Here is a 22,765-nt window from a genome sequence, read left to right on the forward strand (position 1 = left end):
CTGGGAACTTCTCCTAGTCTCATTCATACAGTGGTTATTTGATAGCAGATGATGGCTTGAGAGTTCAAGTTATCTTGTCACACTTATGTGGTAGTTTTGACTGGTGACTGTAGCTCCTTGCATGTCCCCTCTTACCTCCTAATAAGTTAGACTATATTCTTCACATCATGGTGGCTTAGAATGTCAACAGAGTAGAAGTTGGAAACATGTCTCTTAAGCCCTAGACCCAAGAGCTTATACAGTGATACATCTGGCACATTATGTTAATCAAAACAACTCACAAGGCCAACCAGATTCACAAGAATGGAGAAACAAGTTTGATTTCTTGGTGATAATTGGCAAGGTTGTATTACAAAGGAGTGTGGATTTGGGAAGGGATTATTTATTTGTGGCATTATAATACTGATTTTCCAAAGATGCATGCAATTCAGGCACATTGTTCAGTGCTAGATGAAAAATGAGTAGCTCATTTCTGTATCTTAATTTTATTTTCTATATTTTGATAATTTGGGAAGCAGGCTTACTGTGCTTTCTTATCAATCTCAGGGGAGGACTGCAAACAAAACACCTAGCCAACACTGTGTACTAACATCTGTCCACTTGCATGAGTCTTGACAAGATAGAGCACTCACACAAGTTAAGTGAAACAACTTTATTACTTATTCATAGATAGCAAAGTACAACAGAAGCCTAACATTCATGGCTAGCCATTCTCCCAAGGCTCAGGAAAGTTGCCCAAAAGAGCACATTCATGTCCTCCAGTGGTGGTCACTTGACAGTAGATTAGGGCTTATGGGTTCAATTTATCCTCCCCACCTATCTGACAGTTAATTGCACTATAGCTGAGGGACTTTGAAAGGGATCGTTGCTCAGGGTTTTATACCTAGAGGACCACTGGACATGCTGCGCTAAAGCATTATAGAACATCCTGGTCTAGGAGAGACATGAACAGAGCCTCGGCTGCTCCAGCCATTTCCACTTCATCTTGGAATGTTGCATCCTGGCACATTCCGCAGTTACTCTGAGAACTACAGGTGAGAAAGGGAGAGAAAACTGGGTCAGTGAGGCCTTCTGACAAGTGAGGAACTTGTCCATTATATTAAACATTTAACTTATGCAGTGTTTTTCCCCAATGTTCTTTACCATTCTCAATCTTAATCATTCATTGTATAATTTTGGTTAAGTTAACTACTATTTACTGGAAATGAAGAAATCTTAGTAAATATTCTTGAGTGTTTGGCAAAGTAGAGTATAGATATTTGATAATCTGTATTTAAATGATGTATAAGGTGACATAAAGAAAAAGTATGGGTGCATTAGATGTGTTTATAATTTCTAAATACACATTTAAGTCATTAATTCCATAAATATTTGAATGCCTCTCTGCCAGGCAATGTTCACGTAGCAGTGGGTAAGATAAAAACATTCCTTGTTCTCAGAGAGCTTCCATTTGAGTGGCAAGAGATATAAAACAAATACATCATTATGTTAGATATAATAGTGTTAGATATAATTGTATTTAAAGAAAAAGCAAATAGGAAACATAAAGAGAATCAATAGTAATAGGGCTAGAGTATGTACACAAAACATTTCATATAGTCTGATTCTCTAATCTTTCTCCTGAGGTTATCAGGGGGATGGATAGATTCATTCCCATCAATAACAGTGGCACATTAGGCTGTGATTTTCTACTGGGTGGGGCAGAATACAAATTAGAGGCAAATTAGAATAGGAATGGGAATAGGAGATAAAAGTGTATGTTTATCCTATTTAAATGTCCCAAGATGATTCTAATATGCCACTAGAAGGTATGTCCATCTTTTGAGAATCTGTCCCTTTATTCTTCGTAGAATGTGTGACCATTCTACAATATGCTTCTTTGAAAGTCATTTCTTTGAATATGCTTCTTTGAAAGTAGCATCAAATTATAGCCTGCTTAATGAATGCCATCTTGTACATTACTATACTACAAGCAAATCTAGTCAACATATAATTCTAATAAAAATAGACCTATTTTTGCTACCTTTTGAGTAGATGCCTTTTGTAGGAGAAAAAGGAAATATAAAAATGAAGAATTTTCTTATTGGTTTTGGCCTATGATTATTTTGTTTAGCAAATCCAAACTTATCAAACTATAATTCAAATTTTATTTTAATATATTTCAAATGGGAAAAGTAAATGTGAATTTAATAAACATTTTTATTACTGAGGCGCTAATAACTTTCTAGAATTAATAATAGAAATTGGTTATATGGAGTTGCATTTCTTTTATGAACTATGACAGAATATATGGCCTTATAGCTTCAATTTGCTAAGCTACCCACTGATTGTCTTTTGAGTGGATACTCGAATATATTTTTTAATTGAGCTATTTGAAATTGAGAATGCTTTAAATTTTTTTCAGCTTTATCAGATTACTGTAATTATAAATAACCTGGTTTCTACACACTGTCTTTCGTTACACCATGTGCCTGAGATAGTAGCAAATTAAATTTTAATGTGGGCAGAGGTGTTAATACTGTCTGCATCTCTTACATGTTCTTATTTGGAAATAGAACAGGTCAAAAAATAATTACTCTGGTCATATGCTTATTTTTAAGGCTGGGGGAAAGTTTAGTGAGGAAAGAAGAGAATAAAAGGTGCAATCCACAATTAGGGCCTTCCTTCCTCCAAGCTGTACCCCTACCTCTTGCTCTATTATGTTTAAGATTCGAAAAATGCCCCTAACACAAACCAGTATTAAGCAGAAACACATAGCATCTTCCAAGAGTTCGCTGAGACCCTGAAATAATATGCCCAATTATAATGGTTCTAATACAACTGATAGTAAAAAAATCAAACAACAACAAAAAAAACCCTTAGATATCTAAAATATTGTGTATATTCATCCAAGTTGCTTCCTTTTTAATAAAATGTGACTTTTTTTGGCTAGAGGCACATTTTCTATTTGTCCTTTTTAGAAAGAGGAAAATTAGGTGCTAAAATTCGGATCATAGATACTTCAGACAACTCAGCTTTAGTCAATTGTAGCCATTCCAAGAACAGTTAATAATTTGTGGCATTTGGTGTATTTTCAACATTTAGAAACATGAAGAAAGACTTAAGCAGGTTTTTCAAGGTACTGAGTTGTGGTTTCTTTTCCTTCCTTTTCTCTTCTCTCTCTGCCTTTTCTTTTGTTTCCTTTGCCCCTACTTTTCATTATGTGCTTTTGGCAGCTCTCTAGTTGTCCTACATTTATACACCTGACAAATGAGTAGTATTTGCTGGCTTACCAAGTCTTGTGAAGGTCTCCAAAAGGAATACAGTTTTGTTGAAACTTGACTGCATTGGATGCTCTGTTAACTCATGGTATATATGGAAAAACTGTCATTGTATGACAGAAAAAGATCAGATGTTTTTCACTGTAAAAGTAATTAAAGCTGTAGAGTCATAGCAAAGTTTGTAGGTAGTAAAGAAGGGGTCATCAAGCCATGTGAGGTAAATTATAACTATAATCCTAGCTACTCAGGAGGTGGAGATGGGAGGATTCTGGTTCCAGGCCAGGCCAAGCAAAAAGTGACTATGACTCCCACCTCAACCAATAAAAGCTGAGTGTGGTGGCAAACACCTGTCATCCTAGCTATTTGGAAAGTGTAAATAGGAGGATCATGGTCCAGGCCAACCCAGGCATAAATGTGAGACCCTGCTCAAAAACTAAGGTCAAAAGTGGGGGGTTATCAGCCCGATAGACTATGTAGAGAGCATAAATCTTCCCCAAATAATATTCCACAGTGGAAAACCTTCAGTATTGAGCTCCAGATGTATTAGACTGCTTGTCTAGCATGTGAGAGAACCTGGGTTCTACCCAGAACTAGAAAAAAAGAAAGAGAAAGTCTTCAATATTAGCAATTAACCCTAATGCTCTAAAGCACCAGTTGTGTTGAATTTAAAACAATATGCTTAAGTATTTTCTCTTTTTCTAAAACATAAATATGTTTGAACAGAAACCAAGCACACGGAAAATGTACTTATCTGGCTATGGCGTGGAGCTAGCAATTAAGAGTACAGAATACAAAGCACTGGATGATATCCAAGTTAAAAGTAAGTTTTTTTTTTTTTAGATCTCTATATGTGAGTAGAATGAAAAATTGGATGCTTACATAGTTTTATTACAAAAAATATATAATTAATATGATTTGTGCATGTGTTCATTTGCAGCTGGAGCTTGGGTGGACATGTTCCCTCTTAGTTTGGAATTTAATTTTAAGATGACAGAAATTATTTAATGTTACTATATTTTCAGAGCTTTAAGGGATTAATGTTTCCAACATACTGTAGCTCCTTGTTGACACGCTACTTTAGGAAATTTTGCCTCACATTTTTATTTATAATGAAGTCAGGATAATTTTTTTAAAGCAGGATTCCAAGATCTGTGAATTGTTTGTTTAGATTAGGTAGATTCATCACATTTGTGATCTACAAACCAGAATCTACCTGTAGTTGTTCTCTGAACTAAAGGATGCTCTGAATGAAGAAGGTGGAGGCCTAAATAAAGGAGATTCTAACCACTCTTATGGATATCTTCTCTATTACCTGGTTCATTTGAAATTCATGCCTGATTCTTGGTTAAGAGTTTTTAATTACTTTTTTTTGTTGTTGAGGTACTAGGGGTTAAACTCAGGGTCTCTTACTCTTGCTCTTGCTCTTGCTCTTGCTAAGCAGGCACTCTACCACTTGAGCCCTGGCTCTCGCCCTTTTTGCATTGGTTATTTCGGAAATAGGTTTATGCTTGAGCTGGCCTGGAGCACAGTCCTCCTATTTGTGCTACCCTGTGTAACGGGGATGACAGGCATGCCCTACTTCTCGCAGCCATTGGTTATGATGGGATCTCACAAATGTATCGCCTGAGCTGGCCTTGAACTGCAGTCTCCCAATCTCTCTTCCAAGTAGCTAAGATTATAGGCTTGAACTACCATACCTGGTCTTATTTCTTCTTTAATGTGCACTCAGGTGTGACTTCTGCTTTAGCTTTGTCTTCCTGTTCAGGATCTGGTTATAGAGGCCCTGGCTCCATCACAGACTTAGCTCTGGCTGCTCCTGTTGGATGTGCTTGAAATGAAGACCTACATCCAGACTTTATCTATTCCTGTATAGTTTATACGTGGCTCTGTAATGCTTTTTAATTTGGTATCTTATAGTTAGGATAGTAACATAACACATACTCTATCCTGTGCCTATAGAAATTTTTCTTTAAAAAGTCAGGTGATTAAATATATGTTATCTACATTATGTACTAAATTCTATTATCAGTCTTTTACATATATTTGGAATATTTCTTCTCCATTCTAGTTGCCACTTTTTTGGTTTAATTCACTTTTCTTCTCTCTGCATATATATGTATATAAGACTTCTAAGAACTTTGGTCTTCAGTGCCCTCATTTTCTTTACCCTCCAAAATGGATTAATCAAACTTCTCTGCATAGTGCTTTCAAAATGAACTTCTGATAAAAACCTGACTATGATTCCACTGGTTAAAATCCTTTAGTTGTTCCTTTTAACCTCCCTCATAAATTCAGGTACTATAACATTGCAAACAAAACTTTCCACTACAGAAGATGAGATGAAATGGACTCTCTTGTATGTACCTCTTCCTGTAACACTAAACTGCTGTTTCAGAATAATTTTCTGTTCCTTAGAAACCTCTGTGCTTGCCACACAAAGCCTTGATGTTGCCTTGGCATATGGTGTAACTTATGGCTATAACCCTCTTTCTGTCTCACACCTCTTTTGTTTCATCCAAGTCCTACTCATCTTTTAAGGCTCATATATCAGTACCTTTGAGATGACTGTTTTCCTGACCTGTCATAGGTATGTTTTCTATTTTTTATGTAGCAACTATTTCTGTGCTTTAAGTTGTCCATTTGTGTCTCTCCTTTTCCACGAAGCATGGACTGTATCATTTGTGTCTCTTTTTCTGGTGTCTATCCCAGCAAATGTTTGTCCAGTGAATGAACAGAAGGAAAAGGAAGAATAGACTGTAGCACCGAGGTTTTCACTTACGGTCTTCTGAGCTTCAGAAGACTAACAAAGCGGGGAAGTGTACTTGGTGAGCTCTGATATACTGATGAAGAGCACCTGATAGCACTCTTCACTTAGTCCTGTTGCCAATACTGTCAATTATTTGGTAAGGGAGAAGAAAATGACTGTAAAATCTTAAATCCTTATTCTTTGAGGCTGAGTTTGCTTCTTTCTAAAGCTTCCTTGATTATCTTTAAGGGTGTTGAAAATATACAAGAACTTATATTTATTAGATTGTGATCTCCCACTAGACTTAAAAGCTAAGCCCAGCATTTGCTACAAACCTTTTGTCTTATCATTTCTGGTTATAAAATAGAGTGTGACCATGAAATAATCTATAAAGCATTCACTATAGTTGTTAAATCTTAATCTAAGGCCATTTAAAAACAGCATAATTAGAAAAACTAAACCAAGAAGATATTAATCACCTGGATAGATCTATAACACAAAAAGAAATTGAAGCAGCAATAAAGAGTCTCCCAAAAAATAAAAGTTCAGGACCCGATGGATTCACTGCTGAATTCTAGCAGACCTTTAAAGAAGAACTAATACCAACTCTCCTTAAACTGTTCCACAAAATATAAAGGGAAGGAACACTGCCTGACTCATTTTATGAAGCCAATATAACTCTCATCCCAAAACCAGACAAACACACCTCCAAAAAGGACAACTACAGGCCAATTTTCTTAATGAATATTGATGCTAAACTCCTTAATAAAATAATGGCAAACTGAATCCAACAACGTATCAGAAAGATCATACACCATGACCAAGTCGGCTTCATCCCAGGGATGCAGGGATGGTTAAACATACACAAATCTATACATGTAATACAGCACATCAATAGAAGAAAAGACAAAAACCACTTGATCATCTTAATAGATACAGAAAAAGCCTTCAACAAGATCCAACACCACTTCATGATAAAAACTCTAAGAAAACTAGGACTAGAAGGAATGTACCTCAACATTGTAAAGGCTATATATGACAAACCTATAGCCAACATCATACTTAATAGTGAAAAACTAAAACCATTCCCTCTAAAATCAGGAACAAGACAAAGGTGCCCACTTTCCACACTCCTATTCAACATAGTACTGGAATTTCTAGCCAGAGCAATTAGGCAAGAAGAAATAGAATGAATACAAATAGGTAAAGAAACTATCAAAATACCCTTATTTGCAAATGATATGATCCTATACCTTAAAGACCCAAAAAACTCTACCCAAAAGCTTTTAGACACCATAAATAGCTACAGTAAGGTGGCAGGATACAAAATCAACTTACAAAAATCATTAGCTTTTCTACACACCAACAATGAAGAAACTGAGAAGGAATATATGGAAACAATTCATTCACAATAGCCCCCCCCCCAAATCAAATACCTAGGAGTAAATTTAACAAAGGATGTGAATGACCTCTACAAGGAGAATTACAAACCCCTGAAGAAAGAGATCGAGGAAGACTACAGAAGATGGAAAGATCTCCCGAGCTCATGGATCGGTAGAATCAATATAGTAAAAATGGATATACTACCGAAAGCAGTCTAGGTGTTGAATGTAATACCCATCAAAACCCCAATGACATTCATCACAGAGATTGAAAAATCTACCCTAAAGTTCATTTGGAAACACAAGAGACCACGAAGAGCCAAGGCAATACACAGCAAAAAGAGCAATGGTGGAGGTATCACAATACCTGACTTCAAACTATATTACAAAGCAATAGCAATAAAAACAGCATAGTACTGGCACAAAACAGACATGAAGACCAGTGGAACAGAATAGAGGAGCCTGATATGAATCCACGCAACTGTACCCACCTCATTTTTGACAAAGGTGCCAAAATTATACAATGGAGAAAAGACAGCCTCTTCAACAAATGTTGGGAAAAGTGGTTACCCATCTGCAAGGAACTGAAAGTAGATCCATGGCTATGACCCTGTAATAGTATCAACTCAAAATGGATCAAGGACCTAAATATCAGACCTGAAACTCTGAAGTTACTACAGGAAAGAGCAGGAAACACTCTGGAACTGATGGGTATAGACAAGGACTTCCTCGATAGAACCCCAGCAGCCCAGCAACTAAGAGAAAGGATGGGCAAATGGGAGTATATAAAATTAAAGAGCTTCAGCACAACAAAAGAAATTGTCTCCAAACTGAAGAGACCACCACAGAGTGGGAGAAAATATGCCAGATATACATCAGACAAGGGACTGATAACCAGAATATACAGGGAACTTAAGAAACTAAACTCTCCTAAAATCAATGAACCAATTAAAAAATGGGCAACTGAACTAAACAGAACTTTCTCAAAAGAAGAAATTCAAATGGCAAAAAAGCACATGAAAAAAATGCTCACCATCTCTAGCCATAAAGGAAATGCAAATCAAAACCACACTAAGATTCCACCTCACCCTTGTCAGAATAGCCATCATCAAAAACACTACCAACAACGTGTTGGCCAGGATGTGGGGAAAAAGGAACCCTTGTACACTGCTGGTGGGAATGCAAGCTGGTGCAACCACACTGGAAAAAAATTTTGAGACTTCTTAAAAATCTGAACATAGACCTGCCATATGATCCCGCATTCCCACTCCTGGGGATATACCCAAAGGAGTGCAACACAGGTTACTCCAGAGGCACCTGCACACCCATGTTTATTGCAGCGCTATTCACAATAGCCAAGTTATGGAAACAACCTAGATGCCCCACTATTGATGAAAGGATCAAGAAAATGTAGTACTTGTACACATTGGAATTTTATTCAGCCATCAAGAATGAAATCTTATCATTTGCAGGTAAATGGATGGAACTGGAGAACATGATTCTGAGTGAGGTCAGTCAGGCTCAGAAGACTGAAAATTGTATGTTCTCCCTCATATGCAGACATTAGATCGAGGGCAAACACAGTGTGGTTGGACGTGGATCACATGACAAGGGGAGAGCACATACAGGAGATACAGGAATTGGTAGAAAACCCAAAACATGAAAGCGTTTGATGTCCCCACTCCTGAGGAGCTAATACAGAAACCTTAAAGCGACAGAGGTTATCATGAGAAGGGGATCAGTAACCAGTGTAAAGATCAGTTAGAGATGAATCAACATGGGTTATAACACGTAAGTACACGAAAGCAATGCTAGGAATATTTCTGTATAGCTATCTTTAACTCAACTAGCAAAAATGCTTTGTCTTCCTTACTAGGCTTTTGTCTTTTCTTCAACAGAATAAGTGATAAAGGCAGAACAGGAGCTGCCTGGAACCAAAGGGGGGGAAGGAGGGAGAGGGTAGAAGAGGGAGGCAGGGGAGGAGAAATGACCCAAACAAAGTATATACATGTGAATAAAGGAATAATTTAAAAACACGACAAAAGGAAATTAAAACAAATAAAAAGTGCATAATTAGGAATATAAATCTGTACACATACATGTATATTGTTTGTCCATGAAGGAAAAGCAGTATAAAACAAGTGGAATTTCACTTCATTGTGATTACATTTAATTTTTGATTACATGTTTTTGTCCAATCTGAAAATATTTTGTTTTACTTTGCTATTGTTTCTAAAATACAGCCTCAACTAATAATACCATAGAAGATGAGACTGAAGCAACTGAAGTACACGGATTTCTCTTTGGGAAGTTAAAGTAAGTCTGAAATGTAATTGGCATTATTACACGTTTGTTTTTAAAGGAATTAGCTAGATATGCTCTGTTGGTATGTGTTCTGTCTTTTTATATATGTAGTATTTATATACATACCTTTATTTTTATTATAAAAAGAAACACAGCTAATGTCAGCTAGAAAAAGCAACAAAGCACATAATTAAAAAGTAATTACCACTAATTCTATAAGTGGGAGATAACTTACGCTCATGATGTTTTGGTGTGTATCTTTCCAACCTAGCTGAGCATGTTTTCGTAGCTTAAATAAATACACATATAGAATATTATTTTGCACAGTGGACCCATACCATGCAACTGATTTTTTGACAAAGTACATTTTATGCATGTATGGAAATATCACAATAAAACATCTTTGTAGAATTAATATATATTAATGAAAAAGCAATTGTTTGTAATATAGTTCATGGCATTATATAAGTATTTGTTAAAAATGAATGAAGTGAAAATTATAGCTGGAAGTGGTGGCTCACACCTGTAACTCCAGTTAGGAGGTAGAGATCTGGAGGACCATAGGTTGAGGCCAGCTCAGGCAAAAAGTTAATGAGACCCCAACTCAGTCAGTAAGCCAGGTATGGTGTCATGTGCCTGTCTTGCAGCTAAGCGGGAGGACATAGGATTGTGATCTTAGGCCAGCCCTGAGCTAAAACACAAGACCCTACTTGAAAACTAACTAAAGCCAGAAAGGGTGAGGGCATGGCTCAAGTGGTAGAGCACATGCTTAGCAAGTGCGATGCCTTGAGGACCCAAACAATGTATGCACATGTGAATAAATAAACAACAAAACAAAACAAAAATCCCAGTATTGCCAAATTAATTAATTAAAATTTTTAAAAAGAAATGAAAATAACAATTACCAAGTTTTTAAAATTTTATTTTATTGTTTTTACATTTACTTACATGTGTATACATTATTTGGGCCACCTCCCCAACCTGTTCTACCCTCTTATTCTCTGATTTTGTTGAAGAAAAAACATAAAAGATAATAAGAAAAACAGAGTTTTTGCTTGTTTGAGATAAAGATAGCTATACAGAGAAATTCCTTGTGTTATTTCCATGCATACATATATTACAACCCACATTGGTTCATCTCTACCAGAACTCTTCACTACTTCCCGGTGCCCTTCTCATAGTGGCCTCTGCCAGTTTAGGATTACTATATTCACTGCTATACAGTGAGCCCATCAACCACACTCAGGTTTTTGGCTTCCTTCCCTTTTCCTATCCCTCCTGTGCGTGTTCTCCCCTTAGTGTGTGACCCATGTCCAGTAATGTTACTGCGTTTGCTTCAGGTCTATAATCTGTATGAGGGAGAACATGCGATTTTTGGCCTTCTGAGCCTGACTAACTTCACTTAAGATGATGTTCAAGTAATTAAAACAGTTTCTTAAAATAATGCCAAGAAGAAAACATTGCTTGAATTGAATTTCTTTTGAGGAAAAGAAATCTAAGTAGAAGATTTATTTGTAAAATAAATATGTAGTAATAACGTTAGCTAATACTTACTATTTTGAATAGCAAAGTGATTCTTTATTCATAAAACAATTAGGTGAGCTATAAAAAATGCTTTTTAAAGTTATATATTTTTTATTTTTAAAGACAGTTTTAATACTTCTGACATTCGTAAAATATCAGAAAAATTTAAATCTTTTGTATGATAAATTTGATTAGTGTGCTTAGAAAAACATGATTGAAAAAGATGAAAGTTACTTCTAGAAGAAAATTAAAGCAAAAGCTTATAATATCTAACACTTACAGATCTAACGAGTTACAAAAATCATGGACAATGTGGATCTTACACTTGATGAAATTTATGCTCCAACAAAAGAGAAGTTTTTCCCTAAATTTCTTTGCCATAGTTTGCCATATTAAAATCTTTTTAACATCTGGTCTTAGTTTTATATACTCACGTAAATAAACTTTCAAAAATTAAAATTGTGCCCCTTCTTTTTTTCTGCCATGCTGACTGAAGACAAGGAATAGGGTGGTGAGTCGTTTTCTGAGTACTCATGAGTGGGGATGGCTTATATAGGCAATTTTAAAGGAATGTTTTTATTCACCTTTAATTCTTAATATTGCAAAACATAAAAAAGACACTGAGTTTGGTTCTCCTTGTGAGTGGATAAGTATACAGACAGCACTGTACACTGTGCTAACTTACACAGGTAAATGAGTTATATTTTTAAATTACACTGACCAAACAGTATACTAGTGACCTTAAAACGATGATGCATCTTACAAGCAGATGTATTCTAATACGGTATTTGCTTAGTAAATAGCAATACATTTTTATCCCATTTGCAGCTATGATTCAACATGTTGGAATCTGTAATTTTTTTGTTTTTTAATTCATTTTTTTATCTTTTTTTGGAAAAATCACATGCCTCCAAAACTCCCTTGGAACTCTGAGTTGTTCTTTGAAAGAAGAAATACTCAGTTCTTCATAGTAACTAAATTGATTCCTAATTTCAAACACTTATTTGCTTTGAGATATTGTATGAATAATACATATTTTCCCTGAATTAGTAAAAAAGTTTAGCAATGAAAAATATGATTATGACTAAATGCAAAAGCAGTACAATAGCTTATAAACATACCGCTGCTCTGTAGAATAAAATACTGGAAAAGGAAGGCCATTTAATTCATAGCAAACATTTTCTAGGAAGAAGTTCTATTGCTCTGAAAACAATCTCTGTCAGTCTTGATTTGTTTTCGAAATGTGGTTCCACTTGTAGAATTTTAAGATATTGACACCGAACTCTGTATATTTAATTTTAACAGTAGCATTCTGTATGCATCTTCTGTATATTTTTCATTTTACTTTCTAACATTTTCATTTCTATTGATTATTGAAATTATATGTTTTTATAAGTTGTGCTGTGTGTTTCATAAACTAATATTTTTAAAGGATTCTATTTAAATATTAGATGACACCTTTTTTATTTCATAAGCAATGGAGAAAATCTTATAGTTTAGATGATGTGTTTAGTAAAATGCCATTCTATTACATTATTATTTGACTCTCTAAAATATACCTAGATATACTTAAAAATTAGTTAGAGAATAAACTATAAAATTTTATAAGAAGAATGTTCTTGGCCTTTTGACTAAGTTCAAGTAAAAATTGTATAAGAAGCATTTTTTTGTCTTATAAAATTGCTTTTATTTTAAATTATAAAAGCAATACCTTCAATTTTACAAAATACTGAAGTAAAAATATGTAACATAAAAATTGGTAGTTTTGTCCTCATCCTTGCATCCCTTATAGGTAGTGTTACAAGTGAGACTATATCCCTAGAGATTTTGTTTTGGTTTATATCTTTAAGAAGAGACATACATATCTTCTTCATATTTTTAAGTTCTATGAATATAGCTATATCACAGTTTTTTATCTTACTGCTGAACAATTAGCTTGTGTGTAATTATTTTAAAAAGTTAATTCCTGAAGCATATTGCTTATATAATGATTTGTGGTAAGTGATGATAATTAACATTACTTAATATTCTGATGCAGAGAACTATATTCAGATCTTAGAGATAATCTGACAATATTCCAAAAATACCTGATTGAGAGTAACAAAGAAATGATTCCTTTGAAAGTCTGGGAACTACAAGGTATAGTATTTTGAGTTACTTTAACGTAGCACTTTGGTAACTGGTCTTCATTTTATAAAATATGCCTTGTAAAACATCATATTTATTATCTTACAGATTACTATTAGTGTGAACTAAATAAATTATATCACTTTTGTGGGAATATATACTGAGTAGTTTATCAAGCAAGTAATGTTTTATGTTAGTAAGACTTTTTATCAAGTGTAGTTACTTGATATTATCATCTTAAAAGTATCTACTGATTGATCTTTTAGATTAGTCTCAAGTATTAAATCCCATTTCAGAAAATCTGTGTCAGTGATTAAAAATCCTATTAGCAGGTGTGCTGGAATATGCCTGTAATCCCAGCTACTCAGGATGTAGAGGCAGGAGGATCATGAGTTTAAGACATCCTGGACAAAATTAGTAAGCCCCTGCATCAAGAACACCAAAAAGAAAAGGGCTGGGGCCTGTCTCAAGTGGTAGAGCACTTACCTAGCAAGCTCAAGTCCTTGGGTTAAATCCCCAGAATTGGGGAAAAAAAAAAAAAAAACCTGATTATTAAATCAAGAGGAATCAGAACCAAATCTTAGTTTTTATCTCTTTAATTTTGATCTTGTTAGACCATTGCATGTTTTACTGATAAATTTTTTATGAGAGCATCAAGTAAGAGGACATGTAGTTACAAACAGAAAAACTTCTATGCTTATTCTTGACTAAGTAATGAGACTAAGAAAATTACTGCTTCTGATATATATAATTGGGCGGTGTATTGTTTGGCAGTACTGAGGTTTGAACTTAGGGCCTTATGCTTGCAGCCATGTTTTTATGTATTGGGGACTATTGGTTAGCCACACACATTTTTTGTTCAATAGAACTGTCATTTCAGGAAAAATAATGCTAAGTTTAATATTTTATTTTTATTTCAGCTTAAACGTAAATAATACTGAAAGCAAAAATGAATGTTAAACCCATAGGGTCTTTTTAAAATTTTCTTCAGAACTAGCTATTCAAAGCTCTTTTTTCCTCTTTGCTATTCTTCATATCAAAAATTGTTGTCCCATTTCATTTGACCTAAATATAGAAAAAGTACCTTTATGTCAGTGCTGATTTTCATGTATCTCTTTTTAAATTATTCAGTAATTTGTGGAAACAAGATAATAGATACTAAATGATAATCAAAAAAGGGTGAATACTTACCTTAATTGTATGCAAAATGATAGCTTTCCATTTACAACTTTTTATAAATGCATAATATAAGTATTAATGTGTTTATATGTGAATATTTGGAAAGAATAATTGAGTAAAATAAGTAAATTGCATGGAAATGTCTGTAAAGATCTAACATTTTTATCATTAAGGATAATGATAAAATCTAAATGCTAGATTCCTTAATGATATTTTTCTTCCAGATCTTAGTTTTCAAGCAGCTTCTCAAATAATGTCCACTCCAGTGTATGATGCCATAAAATTAATGAAAGACATTTCACAGAATTTCCCCATAAAAGACAGGTGAGTATGTTTATTGGATTGACTGTAGCCAGAACTCCTTTCTTTAAGTAAATTTTATGAGGATAGCTGGTTTCATAACATAAAGATACCAATTCTGGTATATATAGCTTTTTTGAAATTAGGATCTTTCAACATTTATGTATGTGGGGTTTTTTATTAGAGCAAATATTGGCATGGGCACATATGTGTGATTTACCATACACACTGCAGAGTTAGGGGCTAATGAAAAAGAAAAAAAATCAATTTAATTAGAATCATAACCTAAAAAAACTGTATAAGGGGATATTTTTCAAATATTGTTCCAAATAGGAAATCTATACCTCAAGTACTGCTAAATCAATGATGTTCTTGCCTTTCAGTTTTCAAACAATTTGTAACATCTTAATTATATTGAGTCCTTTTTTGAAATACTGTTTTGTTGGTAGGATATCTAATTGGACTGCTTCCAGAAAATAATGATGTTACATTAAACATACCTTCTATTTGAATAGGTAATACATTTGCATATCTAAAAATGATCAATATGTACATTTCAGAGTTTGAGGACTTACAAAATAACAGGGCTTTGATGTATTTGTACGAGTTAGATATGACAGTATAAATTTATGGGAAGAAACAAGATATAAAATAAGTTATCTTGTACTGGAGAGAGATAGCATGTGACAAGTCACAAGTTCTTATGCACCAATAGTGCTGTATTGAGAAGAGTTGGAGAGCAACCTGCGCTCTCAGCATGTTTTCTAAAGCATTGGATGATTACTAAGTCTCTTTTTGTCTCAAACACTATTTTGTACATTTATCCACAGTACATATTACAGATTCTTAAATCTAGTTATCTTCTTAAGTAGTATCTTGTTGGCCACAGGACACCAAGTAATTTTTAATGGTCTCCTGAAAACAAAGGGATTTGTAACCTTATTTATGGATTAACAATGAATATATTGATATGACTCTTTTTAAGTGATTTCTATTAGCATATATTAATTTTACAAAATAATGGCTTTGTTGTAACATTTTTGTACATGAATATAATGTACTTTGATCATATTCGCCTCCCTAACTTAGCCACTTTTAAACAGTAAAGAATTTGAGGGGCTGGTAGTCCCTGCCTAACAAGTGTGAAGCCCTGAGTTCAAGCCCTAATACTGCCAAAAAAAAATTGAGGAGTCAGTATTTATATATTAGAACATGGAATGCATATTTGCAAATATATGTTTAGCCAGACTGCTTTTAATTCACACTAGCTTTTGACATTATTAGATGAAATATAAAGTAAGATAATTTTAGTTTTAATAAAACAATTGATTAGCTCTATTGACATTAAGTCAGTACAATTATTTAGGGGTTTCAATGCTAAATTCTACTTTTAATCTGTGATTGGTCATTAAGAAAAATTTGTAAAATATGTTAATATTGCCTTATGGCTAAATTGTAGGCTCAAGCATATCTGTAAAGCCACTCAGTAGGCAATCAATAAGTTTTTGTTAAAATGAAGTATTTGCTAATAAATGAATGAAAAATTGCATTGTTCAGTTTCCTGATAGTTTTCTTTTAATGCTGCCAGAGTTTCCAAGATAACATACACTTGTTAAGGATTGTTTAAAGATACACCTTTCTGCTTGAGTGTTCCTGTTTCTTTTTTTTTTTCATTTTTGGTGGTACTAGGGTTTGAACTCAGGGCCTCATGCTTGCTAGGCAGGCACTCCGTGGTGGAGTGGTTTAAGCCATATCCCAAACCCTTGAGCTTTCCTTAAAGTAAAAATTCGCATTAATAACTTTCAATATGTCATAAATTTACCCCCCTCCATCATTCTTCTTTATCACCTCTTCCCCATTCTTAGGATAGTTTCAGCAGGTCTCATTTTTCCATTATCATACATGAGCACATACTATTTCCACTACATTCACCCTCCTTCACCCTTTCCTTTTATCCTCCCCTGTCCCACTTTTACAAACCCCCAGACAGGACCTGTTTTCCCTTCCTTTTCTCCGTTTTTGAAGCGAGACTTCTTGTTTGTTTAAGATAGCTATATAAGGAGTTTCATTATGGCATTTCCATATATATATATGCATATATATGTATTATAACCCAAATTGGTATACATATATATGTATTATAACCCTTTGTGCCTTAGTCCCCTTCTTATGGTGATTTCAATGGATTTAAAAAATTCTAAATTCATTCTGTATTAACAAGTTTAATTTTTAAATTATTTTCTTCAGTGCATAAAATTGACAGATCCATAAGTAAGTAAGCATTCTTAGGGGTTTTTAAGTTGAATAAATGTAGTCCATAGAAAATATATTTTTCAAATTCTGTCTTTAAATTATAAGGGAATTATAACTCTCCAGAGTGAATAATAGAAAATCAGTACAGTCATCCCTCTCTATCTGCAGGTATCATATCTGCAAATTGCCAATGAATTGCCAATGGAAAATATTCTGAAAAAATTTTATCTCTATTGAACATATATAAAGTTTTTTCTTATTAACCCTTACATAATATAGTATAACTGCTATTAAGTAGTATATTATACTAGACCCTAAGTAATTTATAGATGATTTAAAGTATACAGGAAGATAGGGGTAGGTTATCTGCAAATATTTTTTTTTTCTTTTTTTTTTTTTTTCATTTTTCTTTTATTATTCATATGTGCATACAAGGCTTGGTTTATTTCTCCCCCCTGCCCCCACCCCCTCCCTTACCACCCACTACACCCCCTCCCGCTCCCCCCCTCAATACCCAGCAGAAACTATTTTGCCCTTATCTCTAATTTTGTTGTAGAGAGAGTATAAGCAATAATAGGAAGGAACAAGGGGTTTTGCTGGTTGAGATAAGGATAACTATACAGGGCATTGACTCACATTGATTTCCTGTGCGTGGGTGTTACCTTCTAGGTTAATTCTTTTTCATCCAACCTTTTCTCTAGTTCCTGGTCTCCTTTTCCTATTGGCCTCAGTTGCTTTAAGGTATCTGCTTTAGTTTCTCTGCATTAAGGGCAACAAATGCTAGCTAGTTTTTTAGGTGTCTTACCTATCCTCACCCCTCCCTTGTGTGCTCTCGCTTTTATCATGTGCTCATAGTCCAATCCCATTGTTGTGTTTGCCCTTGATCTAATGTCCACATATGAGGGAGAACATACGATTTTTGGTCTTTTGAGCCAGGCTAACCTCACTCAGAATGATGTTCTCCAATTCCATCCATTTACCAGCGAATGATAACATTTCGTTCTTCTTCATGGCTGCATAAAATTCCATTGTGTATAGATACCACATTTTCTTAATCCATTCGTCAGTGGTGGGGCATCTTGGCTGTTTCCATAACTTGGCTATTGTGAATAGTGCCGCAATAAACATGGATGTGCAGGTGCCTCTGGAGTAACAGTCTTTTGGGTATATCCCCAAGAGTGGTATTGCTGGATCAAATGGTAGATCGATGTCCAGCTTTTTAAGTAGCCTCCAAATTTTTTTCCAGAGTGGTTGTACTAGTCTACATCCCCACCAACAGTGTAAGAGGGTTCCTTTTTCCCCGCATCCTCGCCAACACCTGTTGTTGGTGGTGTTGCTGATGATGGCTATTCTAACAGGGGTGAGGTGGAATCTTAGTGTGGTTTTAATTTGCATTTCCTTTATTGCTAGAGATGGTGAGCATTTTTTCATGTGTTTTCTGGCCATTTGAATTTCTTCTTTTGAGAAAGTTCTGTTTAGTTCACCTGCCCATTTCTTTATTGGTTCATTAGTTTTGGGAGAATTTAGTTTTTTAAGTTCCCTGTATATTCTGGTTATCAGTCCTTTGTCTGATGTATAGTTGGCAAATATTTTCTCCCACTCTGTGGGTGTTCTCTTCAGTTTAGAGACCATTTCTTTTGATGAACAGAAGCTTTTTAGTTTTATGAGGTCCCATTTATCTATGCTATCTCTTAGTTGCTGTGCTGCTGGGGTTTCATTGAGAAAGTTCTTACCTATACCTACTAACTCCAGAGTATTTCCTACTCTTTCTTGTATCAACTTAAGAGTTTGGGGTCTGATATTAAGATCCTTGATCCATTTTGAGTTAATCTTGGTATAGGGTGATATACATGGATCTAGTTTCAGTTTTTTGCAGACTGCTAACCAGTTTTCCCAGCAGTTTTTGTTGAAGAGGCTGCTATTTCTCCATCGTATATTTTTAGCTCCTTTGTCAAAGATAAGTTGCTTATAGTTGTGTGGCTTCATATCTGGATCCTCTATTCTGTTCCACTGGTCTTCATGTCTGTTTTTGTGCCAGTACCATGCTGTTTTTATTATTATTGCTTTGTAATATAGTTTGAAGTCAGGTATTGTGATACCTCCTGCATTGTTCTTTTGACTGAGTATTGCCTTGGCTATTCGTGGCCTCTTGTGTTTCCATATAAATTTAACAGTAGATTTTTCAATCTCTTTGATGAATGTCATTGGAATTTTGATGGGAATTGCATTAAACATGTAGATTACTTTGGGGAGTATCGACATTTTTACTATGTTGATTCTACCAATCCATGAGCATGGGAGATCTCTCCACTTTCTATAGTCTTCCTCAATCTCTTTCTTCAGAAGTGTATAGTTTTCCTTGTAGAGGTCTTTCACATCTTTTGTTAGGTTTACACCTAGGTATTTGATTTTTTTTGAGGCTATTGTAAATGGAATTGTTTTCATACATTCTTTTTCCGTTTGCTCATTGTTAGTGTATAGAAATGCTAATGATTTTTCTATGTTGATTTTATATCTATCTGCAAATATTATACTATTTTTTATAAAGGTCATGAGCACCCATCTGTGGATTTTAGTATCTGTGGGTAGGTCCCCACACTAATCCCCCATGTATACCAAAGGATGATTGTATTGTGTATGTTTTCGAATTTATGTACTCTGGGAAGATGCCAGATTAACCATATTTTGTGTGTACAAATGTTCTGAAAGTTGCCTATTTATATGTATGATAACATGGTTAATTTCATACAAAATGTCTCTGAATGGTCAAAACAACACAAAATAGTGTTTTTTCAATCAGGTGTTTTTGAAAAAATAAGTAGTTAATAAGGTATGATGATACTTAGCGCGTACGGTGAAGGCATATAAAATTTTGAGTCTCCATTCTAACTGTATTAAATAAAAAACATAGTAGCCTTATCAAGAGGCTATATGGAAATGTACACTTTATTCTCAAAGCATTTGGAAAAATATCTTTTCTAAAATATTACATTACATTGAGTTATAGATTAGTCCTAAGGAGGAAAGAATGAATTTAATTAGTATTCATTTTTCCCAGATCTCTGACCAGAATTGCTGTAAATCAACATATGAGGGAGGAAATACAGGAAAATCAAAAGGTTTGTTTGAATTCCTTTTTTAAAAATTACTAATTTACTGCTTCACACTTTGGATCTTCTGTTTTCATGAGAAAAGAAAATGTTACTGTGTGCTTTCTTGATTATTAGACCAGTTCAGAATAGTACATGTTCATATTGTCTACTGTAAGTGGCATATACTCTGTGATTCTAACCAATCTTTTCTGATGTAGCTACTGTCATTTTACTGTAGGCTCCAGACTTTGTGCCACATAGTATGGTTTTCTTTACAGGATAACTGGTTTTGCTTAACTGTTTATGAAGACCAAGTCAGTGTTAGACCAGTAGACCCATTACTAGAATCCTACAGCAAGTGAGACACAGTCATTGAGTATTTGATAAGATCTTCCACAAAATCTCAAGTTACCTTTGGACTCCAAGTCACTCTAACCACGATAATACTTGTCAGTGCATACACTGGCAATGGCCTGGTTCCATTTATTGGACTGGCTTGACTTTAATGTAATATTAGACCCACAGGGCCCCAGACAGTAAGAGATTATTTTCTCACATCAAAAGAAGTATCAAAGTAAATCTGTGGACATTATGGTTCTAGTGCTTCACAGTGTCAGGGAGCACTCATGAAAACACCGAGCAGAGGGCCTTTCTTTTCATTCTTAATTCTGAAATGCAGCTAAAATTACATGTGACACAAGGAAGAATTAATATAGAAGACACAGTAGAAGACTTAATGGACAGGAAGGAATAAGAAATACAAAGAAAATAAAACAGAAATAAAGCAATGAAAAAGATCCAAGAATAAAAGCTATAAAAGGCAGGTAAAGGAAATTCAATATAACTACACAAGAGTCATTGAAATAGGAAAAAGCAAATGGACAAAACAAAGGTTTAAAACTACAGTTAGAAAATTGTTCTGACATTAAAGACTCAAATCCACATATGAAAGGGGTGTCCTATGTAATTGGGAAATCTGACCCAGAATGGTTAAAACCAAGACATGGGTTATTAAACTTTATAGGGAAGAAAGGGAGCTATTTGTACATTTAGTTAAAAAAAATCATATAGAAAATCAGATTGGTATCAGACTTCTTAAAAACACATTCAACATAATAAAACAAGTTCTATGTACAGTATACTCAAGGAAAGAAAAGCTGTCATTAAGCTTTCAGGTAGATACGTAAATTAGGCTTCAAAGAACATTGAATGTCAAGAATTCAGAGAAGAGCTTGGAAGTAGCTCAGTTGTAGAATACTTGCCTGCATGCCTCATGTGCAAGACCTTGGATTTGATCCCCAGTACCAATTAAAAAAAAAAAGAAAAGAAACCACAGAAAACAGTATATTGCTTGCAAAAAAACACTTTCTGAAGAATTTCTTCCAACCAAGAACTATTTGAAGATACTGTAGCAAAATAACAACCCATTGTGCATTGAATATTTTTAGGAGTAGAACTAAAAGGTGATGGAAAGGCTGAAAATTTAGTATGTAAATAGTACCTATGCTGATGATGAAATATTCCAATGAATAAAAATGAGGAGCGAGGAGGTAGAAGAGAGAATAAATTTGTTGGTTGTCTTAACTGTAATACTAGGAAATCAAAGGATATGATTTAAAGTTGACTAAACATTTTATTACATTAGTAACTATCAGTGAAAATAAAACTGATGAGTAAAATCGGGCTGGGTATGTGAAGGAGAGGCAGCAGAGATGATTAAATTTTCTTTTTTGTAAAGAGAAGTCTTGAGATATTATTTAAAGAAAGAGATAACTGATGGTATTGTATGAAGATACATGTTTACTAATGAGTAGTAGAAGAGAAATCCCAAATTTCCCAAGTATAAAAATGATGCACAAAATGGAAAGAATGTTTTAAAGCAGCATCTAGAAAGAATAAATACAGGATTCAGCAATGGCAATTGAAGCTAACCGAATCTGTAACACAAGGAATTAGATATGGTTAACTAACAAACTCTTCTGTGTGAATCATTAGGCAAAATCAAATATTTGTGAGATAACTCTTCAAATAATTCTGAAATGTTAAAAATAAAAGGTTAAATAAAAGTATACTAAGGAAACACTAATTGCTGAAGTAATGGTCTTAATATCATGGAGCTAAATTCAGACCTAAAATGTTAAAAGAGCATAAAAAGACCCTTTAAACTATTAGTGTCTGTGATTCACAGTGAAAATACAACAGTGATTAATATTTACACACCAAAACATAACATTTATAAAACAAAGTATAAGTGATCGAGTAAAAAATATAATTCACCTCTCTGCCCAAGACTGATGAAGTACTCCAAAAACAAGTAAAATTGTAGAAAAGTCAAAGGCATTACCAATGCAGTAAGCAATATTGATGTGTAACAAATTGTATGTGATAGAGAAAATAAACATTTTTCTAATTTTATTCAATAAATGTACAAAGTGCATAATATAGACATAAGAGAAAGCACATTCTCATATCCCAAGGCAAACTAGAAATTGGTAACAAAGCTAGGAAAAGCGACTTATTAATTAAAGATTAAAACTTTCCTCTTGAGTACAATGGAAAATACACATTAGAAGTGCAGTATTTCTTGATAATGGCATA

General features: G+C 34.2%; 1 protein-coding gene across 5 annotated transcripts in view; it reads left to right on the forward strand.

Annotated features, from left to right (window-relative positions):
* Uggt2 (UDP-glucose glycoprotein glucosyltransferase 2) overlaps positions 1 to 22,765 on the forward strand; it is a 178,074-nt gene that overhangs the window by 41,277 nt on the left and 114,032 nt on the right. For all 5 annotated transcript variants that reach the window (XM_074043116.1, XM_074043117.1, XM_074043118.1 and 2 more), the window contains 5 exons: positions 3,984 to 4,080; positions 9,632 to 9,704; positions 13,255 to 13,355; positions 14,747 to 14,846; positions 20,134 to 20,194. In XM_074043116.1, coding sequence (XP_073899217.1) covers positions 3,984 to 4,080; positions 9,632 to 9,704; positions 13,255 to 13,355; positions 14,747 to 14,846; positions 20,134 to 20,194 — 432 coding nt within the window. The remainder of the gene's footprint in view (positions 1 to 3,983; positions 4,081 to 9,631; positions 9,705 to 13,254; positions 13,356 to 14,746; positions 14,847 to 20,133; positions 20,195 to 22,765) is intronic.

This window comes from Castor canadensis, chromosome 10 (genome assembly GCF_047511655.1).
Source record: "Castor canadensis chromosome 10, mCasCan1.hap1v2, whole genome shotgun sequence".
Lineage (NCBI taxonomy): Eukaryota > Metazoa > Chordata > Mammalia > Rodentia > Castoridae > Castor > Castor canadensis.